Genomic DNA, 13,359 nt, shown 5'->3' with positions numbered 1-13,359 from the left:
AATTTTCTCTGAAAAGTCTCTCGGCCATAATGTATTGAGTGTCTCAAACTTGCATGCATCATGGAGAGTCTCTGAATTGCATCCATCGGGAACTTTTCATTGCTGCAGAACTTACCCACCCTGAGTTATCACACTGTTTGGGGGAAAGCTACACAGTGCGGTCTAAGTAAAAAAGAAGAGAAACTCACATTAGGGGAGGAATGTGCCTCTTCTATGCTTGCTAGAAAGATGTTCCCCAAAGTGACTCGAGCGCACTAAAACAGCAAAGTGGGCCAGCATCAGACGAAAAGGGCCCCATTATAAACGCACTAACAATCAGATTGAAGCAAACTGTCCGTCCATTTAGGAATTCTAAGTACAAATTACATTAACTTTGTCAGAGTACCGTGTACTTAGAATCTAAAGATCCTGAAAAAAAAAAAGCAGTGTCTCTCAAGTCAGTGTGTCTCAAGTCGATGCAGAAGAAAACAAGAAAATTTAAAGGCAATTGGAAATTGTCAAAGTTACATTCTAAGCTATTTTTGAAATCTAAAATAAATCTTCCTATGCTTTCCTCCTACAAACATACGCAATCCTACCGCGGAAGATCAAGGGAAAGAGAACTCTAAAATGTGACCAAAAAGAAAAAGACGACTCCTTACTTACTCGCTCTAAACTGAAACCAGATCATCTGTCTACAGCCTCTCCCTCAATGAGGAGGAGAGAGAACGTACCATCTAGACTCGCTGGCCTCCTTGCTTTGTTTCAAGACCCCTCTATGTGCAGAACCCCAGCCACTGTCCTCCCCACGAAAGAGATTTATGCTGTCTTCTGATATGCTCTCCTCCCTAGAAAACTGCCACGAAACCACAGAAAATGCCCTCGGCTACCGCAGACCTGAAATTTTTGATGAGCTCATTAAAGATTCATAATGAACAGACTACAGGCATGCCAGCACACACAGCGGGGTCTCCCCGAGATACCCGCATCTCAATGCAAGGATGAGAGCAAGTTTCCAGGTTTAACCCAGGAGTCTGGGTTTTGTTTTGTACTTTCTTTTTATGTTTAGGTTTGATGTATAATATATTAGGGAAGATCATCTAAACTCAGTTTTAAAATTGGAAAAAAAAAAAAAGAGAGAGAGAGAAAGAGAGAGGAAGAACAATTATGTTCAATTTCATGTATGAAATGTTATATCCTTAAGACTCCCACAGGCAGGGCTGAAACCCCGGGCAGGCAGATGGGCAGGCAGAGCTGGTGGCCTCCGGGGAGACCCCTGTCTCCTGGCCTGAGGCTCTCTCCACTTTATAATTCCCTTTCTCTCATTCTTTCAGGGAAGGCTCCCCTGCTTCAGTTCTTTTCACATGAAAACCAAACCCTGATAGGAATCTCCAGGTCTGATCTGGCTCCCATCCTCAGGCTGTTAAAGCTTAAACCAAGAGGAACTTGGGGACACTTCCTCAGGCCCTGGCAGGTCTACTTGGCTGTTTTGTTTTCTTTTTTTTTTTTATCAATAACATTTCACAGAGAAGCCGCCTGCCTTTTCCTTCCTTCTGGAAATTAAAAACCAGGACTGTACCTGAACCTCCTCAAAAATAGTCGCTTGCTCCTGATTAGTTAATGTTGTCAGGTGCTTCTGCAGTTCTAGTTTGGTTTTGGAAGAATTCATTCCTATTAAGGAAAAAAAAAAAGAGAGAGAGACATGAAAACAGTTAGCGGGCAGAGTGAGCCCTTTCCGTACTCACTCCCTCTTCTACTTACCCACCACCCTCCTCAGGCTTTTGAGGTTTTATGGAAATGCTAATCGATAATTACGTCGGTGATGATGACAGTGGCAGCGGGGAATGTTTGCTGATTGTGCCCTCACGTGCTAGGCACTGACTTACACATCAGGCCTCTATCATTTCATTTAATGCTCAGAACAATCTGATGAAGAGGATTTGATTAGCCCCATTTTACAGTCCAGGAAACTGAGACCCAGCGAGCTCACTGAATGTCCAAAGACCACCACACTGGACTCTACCTCAGCTCTGTGGGGTTCCCAAATGCCTTTTTTTCCACCACTGCTCCATGTTAAAATGCCTCACACAATCAGAACACTGTCCTCAAAAAACAAATTCTTGGGAGTGTGTGTTGGTTTTGGTCGTGTCTGTGGCATGCAGAATTTCCTGGGCCAGGGATGGAACCCATGCCACAGCAATGGCCTGAGCTGTAGCAGGGACAACACTGGATCCTTAACTGCTAAGCCCCCAGGGACCTCCTCTCAGGAGTATTCATATGTAAACTAGACAACTTTACTTAAGAAAAAACAACTCCTGCTCCATTTTCTCTTGCACGTTTGGATTTTTCACATAAAAGTGACTTGTGTGACAACTTTCCTTTTCCCACCACATGCTTATGAACAGTCTGAAGACCATTCGGAGTTTTGCCTTTTTGTTTTGCCTTTTCTTGGTGCCAGAGATAAATGTTACACGTGATGAGAAGATTTGGGATGAAAGAATTTGCTGACCTAACTATCACGGGGAAAAAAACTGCTACTAATTACTTGTATTCCAAGGACAGTCCTGTCCCCACCCACCTGCTACCCTGTCTCCTCCTCTGGAGGGTGAGCCCATGGCCAGGGGCTTGGCAGAGGCTCTAAGCCAGACTTTTGTCTACATAACTAAGGAGAGCCAAAAGGGACACCTCTCAAATCTAGAACAGGGACTTGGAAATCATACCCCTCTGTTTTACAGCTGAGTTTGCTGAGGTCCAGAGAAACCCGGAGACTGACAGGTCGGAAGGCCAATCAGTACCCAAGCCTGCCCCAGGGCTGGGCCCCAAACCTGGGACCCTCCATATGCGAGAGAGTTCGGCCCTAAAAAGACAAAAAAAAAAAAAAAAAGAAAAAAAAAGAGGCGGTCCTCCAACAGGGCGCCTGCTCCCCACCTCCCCACCGGGCACCTTCCACATGGCTTCTTACCACCTTCAGCCATGCCTGGGTAGTTTCTGCAGCAAGAAGGCAGCACTCCCCACGTGATGTCACAAGGCTTCATTTTACAGGGGCGAAGGGAGGCAAGGAACCAGGCAGAGAAAGGGAACCGGAGTTCAGGGCCTTCCCAGACTAAGTCCCTGCAGCCACAGTGAGGGAGCCTGCCTTCATGCTGGCGGCTGAAAAGGCTCTTACTATAAAAGGAGCTCTGATGATGGCTCTGCTTTGCCAGAGGCACATTTACTTAGAAAAGGAAACCTCAGGTGTTTTTTTTTTTCTTTCTAGTGAAAGTAGAATTCATTCCAGGAATTCCCAAAATGCTCCTCTAAACTTTAAAATAAGCAAAATGCTATCTATATAAATACTAGCAGTCGTCCATACTTCAGATTCAGCACAGCTGCACCTCTCACATGTCCGGAGAGCACTTTAGAGGGGAGTGTCCACCGCCGCCCACCCGGACAGCATATTTTCTCTATTTTATAGTTTCCAGAGCATACGTCGCTACATCAATTGGTCGAGAAAAACAATCTTGGAGTTCCCATTGTGGTTCAGCCATAACAAACCTGACTAGTATCCATGAGCATGCAGGTTTGATCCCTGGCCTTGCTCAGTGGGTTAAGGATCTGATGTTGCCACGAGCTGTGGTATAGGTCGCAGATGAGGCTTGGACGCCGCATTGCTGTGGCTGTGGTGTAGGCCAGCAGCTGTAGCTCCAGTTTGACCCCTTGCCTGGGAACTTCCATATGCTGTGGGTGTGCGCCCCCCAGTTTTTTTAGCAAAAAAAAGAAGAAACAAACAAACACACAAACACAATCTTTTAAGTGTATCTTTTCGTGGCCATAGCATTGGTCCTCTCCACAGTTTATGGAGTTCTTGGCCAGATCAGAACTTTCTATCAGAGCTACTCTTATGGGAACATATAACGAGCTGTAAGAAACCACTCATCTATCCAGAGAAAACCACGACTCGCAAAGACACATGTACTCCAATGTTCATTGCAGTACTATTTACAATAGCCAAGACATGGAAACAACCTAAATGTCCATCGACAGAGGAGTGGATCAAGAAGATGTGGTACATATACACAATGGAATATTACTCAGCCATCAAAAAGAACAAAATACCAGCATTTTTAGCAACATGGATGGACCTAGAAACTATCATGCAAGTGAAGTCAGCCATACAATGAGACACCAACATCAAATGCTTTCACTGACATGTGGAATCTGAAGAAAGGACAGACAGAACTTCTTTGCAGAACAGATGCTGACTCACAGACATTGAAAAACTTATGGTCTCCAGAGGAGACAGTTTGGGGGGTGGGGGGAATCTGCTTGGGCTGTGGGATGGAAACCCTGTGAAATCAGATTGTTATGATCATTATACAACTACAGATGTGATAAATTCATTTGAGTAATAAAAAAAAAAAGAAAGAAAGAAACCACTTCATTTAGGGATGCAATACGGCAAAAAGCAAGAACCTCAAACTGTTCATAAAAGAATCAGCATCTCCTCTATTAAGGAAGGCTCTAATGATGCGCCATCTCTATTTTAGAAATGTGTCCCATCAAGTAAGCAAAACATACCCTCACCAGCCTTCTAACTGTGCTATTTAATGGAGGTTTTTACATTAGCAGAGCTTTCTGCTTTGCTTACATTTTTATCAGGTAAAAAGATGAATGAGATGATAATTCCAAAACTACAGCAGTAAAATCCCCACCACGATTAAACTTTTCGGCTATAGCTTTCTGAAAGCTAAGCCAGACCAAAGAAAAATTCATCAAAGGGAACTCTGGACCGCTTCCAGTTTCTGTAGATCATGATCTGCTTTATCGTCAAGGCCAAAGTCATTGTTGGCTTCTTAATAGGCTCATAAGGGACATTTCCGTCATCGTTTACCTTATCTTGACAACCACTGAGGGAAGGGTTAGCGATCCTCTCAGATGGGATCTCCTGTTAAAGCACAACTTTTCTCGTTCCCAGATACATTTTGTATGACGTCAGCAAAGAGTAACAACTAGAAAAACACGGTTGAAAGTGTTGATCATTTTGATTCATTTTAAAGAGCTCAAGAATGCCAGCAAATGAACTTTCTAATACCTTAAGAGGATGCCTGTGTTAAAAAGGGACATTGGACACCACTTCTTACTCCTCAGGGAGGCTATCATCCCAAAAAAACCCCAGAAAGTAGGGGGTTTGCACTTACCCCACAAAGGAGCAAATGATCCCTTTTCCTCCCACAAAGTAGTGAGGATTAAATGGATGATTAATACATGTAAAAGAAAACAGTACAATGCCAGGACTATCTTAAATATTCAGTCAACCTTACCTGCAAATCTTAGCATTTACTGCAGTTTCTCCCTAAGCCCAACTGTAGTCCATACTCACAGCACCACTTCCTTAGCGCTTTCTCATGGGCGCCTCAACTGCGACCTGCACTCTGGCCACTCCCCTCCACTAAAACCGCTCTGGCAGAGGTTTTCCACGACCTTCTAATCAATTCACCCCGTGGAAATTCTTAGATCTTATCTTACTAGACCTCGGCAGAGCAGCGCCCGTGACTGACCACTCATACCACTCCAGTCCTATGCCCTCTGAGTCCCTAACTCCTCCACTACCCACAGAGCCCCGTGGAGAGGAGACCGAAGAAGGGAGCACCCAGCACAAACCTGACATGCAGCAGACATTCACCTACAATCCCTGTAACTACCACAAGCCCCTGTGAGGGAGGACCGTCCAACAAATCTGCCTGGGACCCGTGACTCCCACCATGTCACAGACTGCAGGACCCTGCTCACCCTCGATCCGCTCGCAGAGCTTGTGCAGGCTCTGCAGGGGACAGCCCTCACACAGCTGGGCCGGCGCCTTGGCCGTCTGCTGCACTGCGGCCACCGTGAAGGCCTGCTTCAAGGTCATCATAATCTCATCAACCTGATCAAAAAGAAGAGACAGTAAAATGTCCATTTAAAATGAGTTGGGCAGGACTTCCCATTGTGGTGAAGCGCAAACGAATCCGACTAAGAACCATGAGGTTGCAGGTTCGATCCCTGGCGTTGCTCAGTGGGTTAGGGATCTGGCATTGCCATGAGCTGTGGTGGAGGTCGCAGATGAGGCTCCAAACCTGTGTGGCTGTGGCTGGTGGCACAGGCCAACAGTCACAGCTCTCATTGGACCCCTAGCCTGGGAACCTCCAAATGCTTCAGATGAGGCCCTAAAAAGCAAAAATAAATAAATAAATAATAAATGAGCTGGGCAGATGGGAGTTCCTGTTGTGGCTCAGCGGGTTAACGAACCCGACTAGGATCCACGAGGGCATGGGTTCAATCCCTGGCCTCACTCAGTGGGTTAAGGATCTGTTGTTGCCATGAGCTGTGGTGTAGATCACAGACACAGCTCGGATCCCAAGTTACCGTGGCTCTGGCACACACCAGCAGTTACAGCTCTGATTGGACCCCAAGCCTGGGAACCCCATATGCCGTGGGTGCAGCCTTAAAAAAAAGAAAAATAATAATTAAAATGAGCTGGGCAGAGATTTCAGGATGCTGTGGAAAGACTCAGTACTTTAAGATTCTTCAGGACTACTAGTCACAGGTAAATGAATAATAACCATAATAACCGCTAAGATTACATACAGTCTGAGAAACACTACAAAAGCTCAAAGCTCTTCAAGGAGATAAAGTAAAAACTAGATGTAAATTAAATACTGAGCGAAAACCAACTCTTCTGATCAAAAGTTCAAAACGACATTTTTATAAAGCCAAAGCAAGAGTTCCCTGGTGGCTCAGCGAGCTGGGGATCTGGCATTATCACTGCGGCAGCATGAGTTTGATCCCTGGCCCAGGAACTTCCACATGCCATAGGAACAGCCCCAAAATAATAAACCAACAAATTAATAAATGAAAACTCTAATGCAGAGGGTGAAAGTGAGCAGGCCTTTAAGAACAATGAAAACTGAAAATGCATATTCAAGCTCAGGTGTATACCAGCTAGTGAGAAAACAGTCATGAATGAATAATTAAAGCCAAATAAGGTCAATGAGGCCATACAGTTTTGCTTCAGAAAGAAATCAGGGAGGTTGAAATCCCCTGCAAAGGAGACTTCAAGGTAAGAACTGCTCTTTCTCACTCACCAGAGCTTCATTCGTGCACTGAAACACATAGCAGACGAAATGAAAGCCTCCAGCTCCCGAGGACTCTCGGCAGATGAACCCAAAGTGGTCCACGTGTCTAATACCCTGTTGAAGGCAGGGAGGAGAGGAAGGGACAGTGAGTTGTACCCAGAAGAGGCACCACTGCCAGAAATACAACCTAAGGTTTATACTGCACAATTTTAAAAGACACTATAAGAGTATTATTTTCTCAGATATTTTAAATACCTAAAAACGTCTCTCAAATATGAAGTTCTACTAAAATGTTACTCTGATTATCCCCACAATAAGAGAAGTAGGAACTGAAAACTGGAGTTTTCTTTTCTTTTTCTTTGGTCTCTTTAGGGCCGCACCCACAGCACATGGAGGGGCCGAGGCTCGGGATCAAATCAGAGCTACAGCTGCCGGCCTACACTACAGCCACAGCAACACGGGATCCGAGCCACATCTGCAACCTACACCACAGTTCACCGCAATGCTGGATCCTTAACCCACTCACTGATCGAGACCAGGGATCAGACTCGCCATCTTCACGGATACTAGTCAGTTTCATAACATGCTGAACCATAACGGGAACTCCCAAAACTGAAGTTTTTAATGCTCATTTTAGTAATAAAAGGAAGTGGAGAAAAGCTGACACAGAAAAATTACAACTTCTCTTGGGTCTTAAGGAATAAGACGAGAGACTAATGAAGAAACACAACTGTACACACACATGAGCACACATGCACAAACACATATAGACATAAAAGTTAAAGAAAAGTTTTAAGACATCTGTACTCTTAAAATAACAGAGAGATAAATACTGAAGTAAACTAGTGGAAACAATGAGTTAAAAATTCTACACAATAGGGGAGTTCCCGTCGTGGCGCAGTGGTTAACGAATCCGACTAGGAACCATGAGGTTGTGGGTTTGGTCCCTGCCCTTGCTCAGTGGGTTAACGATCCGGCGTTGCCGTGAGCTCTGGTGTAGGTTGCAGACGCGGCTCGGATCCCACGTTGCTGTGGCTCTGGCGTAGGCCGGTGGCTCCAGCTCCGATTAGACCCCTAGCCTGGGAACCTCCTTATGCCGTGGGAGTGGCCCAAGAAATAACAACAACAACAAAAAAGACAAAAGACAAAAAGAAAAAGAAAAAAAAAAAAATTCTACACAATAAAGAACAGAGAAGCTTTTAAACATAAGCTATTAAGGCTCAAGCTCTACCATAGTTTCCTAAGAGCTCTTTTTAATAAATGTCAACATGCATACTTGTTTTGAAAGTATCAGCTGAGAGGCACAACAGCAATACAGATACAGCATCACCCATAAATATTAATGTGCAGTGTCTCCTGAAAACACCAGCACACAGAGATATGAGTGCTGAGAGCCTGAAGGTCAGGTGATCAGGTAAAACGTACCCTTTAAAACAATCACATGAAAAAGGAAAAATATTTAATATTAACATTTCAATAGAAATAGCAGCAAATCAAGATAAAAAGCTGTGGAGAAGCTCAGTTTCAGGACAATTATTTCCCAATAAACGGGCAATCCCTGACATATCCCAGCATCTCCGTCAACATTTCCCAAGAGAAAGCTAAGCATATGCTAGAGGATACTCCCCAGGAAAGCAGGATTTGGAAAAAACTTTTCCTTTGTAAATGGTTCCTTATTTGATCTTATTCAGGAACATCATTTTCACCTTTTGGGGAGGAAAATTCCCTGCTGAATCCTTCTGTAGATCATGCTATAATTCAACAAACAATGAGACTTCCATCCTACCTTATTAATGTTGAGAAAATGGAAATGAGGAAACAAGTCAGACTTTTAAAAAGTAATCAAACAATAATTCAGATTTGCTAGGAAGATCCTGAGTGAAATTGGCATAGCTCTTTATAACTGACAGATTCTCCAACATTTCTCTATGAAACACACCCAGATGAGCAAGAATGAACTCAAGTAGACACTGTATTCTGAGGAAAACATCCTGAAAGGTAGTCACTATTTATCATGTTTTAAGGAAGAAGAAATAATGATCATTGGTATTTGAAAAATTATGGGAGTTCCCATTGTGGCGCAGTGGTTAACGAATCCGACTAGGAACCATGAGGTTGCGGGTTCGGTCTCTGCCCTCGCTCAGTGGGTTGACGATCCGGCGTTGCCATGAGCTGTGGTGCAGGTTGCAGACGTGGGTCGGATCCCGCGTTGCTGTGGCTCTGGTGTAGGCCAATGGCTACAGCTCCGATTCAACCCCTAGCCTGGGAACCTCCATATGCCGCAGGAGTGGCCCAAGAAATAGCAAAAAGACAACAACAACAACAAAAAAATTATGAATTTTTGTAAAGTAGAAACAAGTATCTATTTAAAAATGTACCACTGTGTATATGAATGTACATATAAACATGCACACAGACCCAGACCCACACCCAGACCTCTGGAAAACAGGGCTGCAGAGCATGACCACCAATGAGTGAAACAACGAAAAGGAGCCCTACGTGCCCCAGTAGAGTATGGTTGTTAAAAGCAAAAATCTTAATTTCAAAGTTATATTTCTATTATGCCTTAATATACAAAAGGAAGAAGAAATACAAGATCACAAATCTGGTACTTAGAAAGCACACATCCTGTGACCTTAACCACTTCTGCTGAATGAGACAGTAGAATTCATTAAAAAATTCAATGGCCACTGAGCTGATAACACAGCTCCATTTACCTGAGAGCAAAAGGATATCTCCTTAAAATTTTTCTCCAAGGCGATTTTTTTGGTGTCAGGACTGATGAGGTAAACTTCAGACTGACCGATCTGAAAAGACAAAGAAAAAAAGAAACTAGCTTCTCGTGAAGGTTGAATTCAAATTTGCCATACAAACTTTCTCACTTCATGACCCATGAAAATAAGGAAAAAAGGGGTCAAGCTCCTACAGAATTCTGACCATCTCATGCAGATCACTTCAAGGTTACAATCTATCCTGCAGATCTCGGGGGGCACAGACAACCATCGGTGCGTTCACCTACAGCAGCGGCAGTCTTGGGGTGAGAGGACCAAATACCCAAAAGTTAGCAACAAAGCCTCAGGTTCCCACAGGCTCCAGTTTGCAAGGAACAGAGGTTCCTACGTTAAGTGAATCTCCTAGGAAACAGGAGCTTCTCATTTAAAATTTCCACAACACTTTCTAATGATTAGAAAGGTCTTCTCAAATTATAATTAAAGCAGCCTATCATTTATTAAGTACATACTATGCGCTAGGTACTCACTGCTGCTTACCTGACTTTCTGAAGCTAGAGCATTAGCATAAATCAGCAGGTCCTTACAGATCTGGGGCAGAAGAGGATGGTGCTGCAGTGACCATGTTGTTAGGTCCCAGCATCCCTCCCTCACCTGCTGCCCCCCGAACCCAGCTGGCCTCAACAAAACCTCTGCTTGGTGAAAATCACTTCCTCAAAGAAGCCTTCCCTGAGTGCTCGGATGCCCTCACAGCATCCTCCCCTCCTGCTCTGCAGCATTTATCACCATTTCAGTGAGACAATCAGCTGTACAGTCAGTTGTTGGTCTCTTCCTGGAATCTAAATTCCACATGGGCAGAGACCACGCCTGTTTTGTTCACTGTTTTGTTCACTGCTATATTTGTAGCATGTTGCAAGGGACCCTGTAGACAGCAGTTACACAACAAGTACTTGAAAACAAATGTGCTGAGTAGCTTTCCCAATGGCACCAAGAGGTTGTGGTTGTTTTTTTAAGTATAGATCACAGATGGCAGCACAAGTCCAACTGCCAAAGTAGCACTCGTTTCAGTGTACAAGGCCAACAATGAAAACCGGGAAAAGCTGACCCCACTTGCCCTCTGACGCTACACCGTGATCTTAAACCTGTGTGCCTCCACACAGCTAGCATTCTCACCCCTTGCCATCCACTGCTCTGAGTTAGGCACAGAAACAAGACGTTGCATTTGAGCTAATTGTGCTCTCTCTAGAATGTCCGTCAGCCTTAAGCCAAAGGAGAGAGAGAGGAGGCCGAGGAATAATCAGCTCCCACTATGGTCGAAGGCCAGCTCGCTGCTAGGACGGCTCTGAATCCCCTCAGCTCAGACACAGAGGACTCCCAGGGAGGGCAAGCTGTCCAGAGGGGCCTGGATCAGCAGGGAATCCAGAAGCTGCCATTGCCAGGGACGGCTTCCCTGCCCACGCCTTTTTTGGCATTTGGCTCACTGTCAGTTTACCAAACCGTTTCAAGAAAAAAAGTAAGTAAGCAACTGGCTAAATTACTTACTTCAGTTTAGGTATAAACTTCAAATGCCATGTTATCCCCAAATCTAGTCATCTGCATTAACAAAGGGTATTTCGCAAATTAATAAAAATAGTAAAGCGAGAGTATTTTCCAAAAAAGGCTACTGAAATATATTACTTAAAATTAATACACATTTTTTTGAAAACGTCTTTGGGGGCCTCTTTACGCCTATTAACTGTTCCTTCCACACTGAAAGGGTGTCTTCACAACTACGGGAGAGGAGGTTCAAAATCATACAGGATATAAGGCAGATTCTCTTTACGTTTCCCCCTGGTGATTCCCCAGGCTAATGGGGACTTGAATAAGGATTTTATCCTAAGCAAAGAAGTATTCAGTAGAAAAATACACAGATTCACACATAAAGCCAAAAGCACTTCACGAAGGATCTCGGCTGGGTAACGCAGATTTCACACGGTTCGGGCGGGGGTGCGCACAGGGCTTGGCAGCATTTTACCGTGAAGAGCATGGTTCGATTTCCCTCAATATCCGTGGGCTGCACAAGACTGTGCCCACTCATCAGGTGGTTCTCGATGTCGTTCTCCTCAAAGGAGCTGAAGAAACTGCTACTCCGCAGGCCGGCATCTTGGAACTCCTTGCGGAAAGCCAAGGAGCGCAGGCCAGGCTGGGAGAAGGACTTGCGCATGGGCCGCGGGCCGGGCTCCTGCTCCCCCGGCGGCGGCGGGGGCGGCAGCACCGACCCGGGTGAGAAGCCGCCGCACACGTGGCTGAAGCCCTCGATGCACTCGTCGATGAGCGCGGGCGGCGCTTTCCTGTGCGCCACGGCCACGCGGCCGCAGAACAGCACCTCGAACTTTTTGGCGAACGTGTCATCCAGCTCGGACGGGCAGCGCAGCTCCTCCTGGCGGGCGATCTTCCCGGCCTGCCGGATGGAGCTGATGATCTCGGGCACCTGCCGGGAGAGGAGCCAGAGTTACTGGAAGCCCAGTGGCGGGCCCACAGCCCCGCACCTGCCCCGGGGGCCAAAGCCGGGCTCTCACCATCCAGGCGGCCTGACCGAGCTGCTGCACGGACGGGGGACCATGAGAGGAAACATGCCCCTCTCACAGAGACGAGAGGAGGGACAATGCTAAGCACCTTTACGCGCCGGGGCTACGCAGGATTCACATGACCAACACCCCACAAGCTTAGGCAACTAGCCCACAGATCCACTGCCACACATGGCAAGGCAAATCCAGGCTGCCCCCCCACCCCGCCGCCCCGCTGCAAAGAAAGCCAAAGGTCCTCTCAGAGAAGCTGCCACGCCCCCCCAAATCTGTCCCAGAAACAGATTTTACTGGTTACTCTAGATTTCATGGCAGTGCTTGGCAGTGCATCATCTTCTCCACAAATGATGAAATAAGAATAAGACTGAGATTATCTTGAAAAACATTTCTTCTAATCATAACATCATTTTCTCTAATGAAAACTGACAGCCTATTCCTCAGTCCTATATTCCGTGACACGTGAATAATATCGACTACAGACCTAGGAAGTTTTAATCATGGAGTAAGCAAACCCATGACAGTATCATTATCACAGCAACACACGGGCTTCTTCCTACTGCATTTCTAAAGCCTTTGGTTCTTAAAGTCATGATCAAAAGAATGAACAAAAGGGGCTCGTGGGCGGCTGTCAGCCCTACTGCTACACCCTCTCATCATTAGCTTTTGACAAGATTCTTCACAGGAGCCGCAGACAGAGGCGAATCCTCAACCACAGGAATAAGCATCTGTGTGATCTTCTGTGTGGTGTAAAGCCACGGCACTAAGACAGGCACGCATTCAACTTTCACAAGGAAGGACCTAGCTCTGACCTAGCTCTTGTTATGACCTAACACCCAAAGCCATGTTTTCCTTTTCTCTTTGTAAGAAAATCCAATTTAAGGCCCCAATACCCATAGACCCCACATCTTTATAACAACATTACAGAAGGAAAAGAAAGCCAAACTCCTTTTCAATTCAGGTCAAAGATCAAGACATACAGTAAAGGGGGGTGGGTTT

General features: G+C 45.4%; 1 protein-coding gene across 13 annotated transcripts in view; it reads right to left on the bottom strand.

The window, feature by feature from the left end:
* Positions 1-13,359, bottom strand: part of TBC1D1 (TBC1 domain family member 1) — a 219,571-nt gene that overhangs the window by 94,500 nt on the left and 111,712 nt on the right. For 7 of the 13 annotated variants that reach the window (XR_014811898.1, NM_001444315.1, NM_001444316.1 and 4 more), the window contains 5 exon segments: positions 11,814-12,269; positions 9,788-9,877; positions 7,080-7,184; positions 5,749-5,881; positions 1,559-1,650 (listed from right to left, as the gene is read on the bottom strand). Coding sequence is in view for 12 of the 13 variants with exons in the window: in NM_001444315.1 (NP_001431244.1) it covers positions 1,559-1,650; positions 5,749-5,881; positions 7,080-7,184; positions 9,788-9,877; positions 11,814-12,269 (876 nt within the window). In the remaining variant the exon portion in view is untranslated. 13 annotated transcript variants of the gene reach the window in all.

This window comes from Sus scrofa, chromosome 8 (genome assembly GCF_054392235.1).
Source record: "Sus scrofa isolate SSC_HxYL_T2T_F1_AM1 chromosome 8, Sscrofa_HxYL_maternal_Yorkshire_Landrace_v2.0, whole genome shotgun sequence".
NCBI lineage: Eukaryota > Metazoa > Chordata > Mammalia > Artiodactyla > Suidae > Sus > Sus scrofa.
This window is presented reverse-complemented; position numbering and strand designations above follow the sequence as displayed.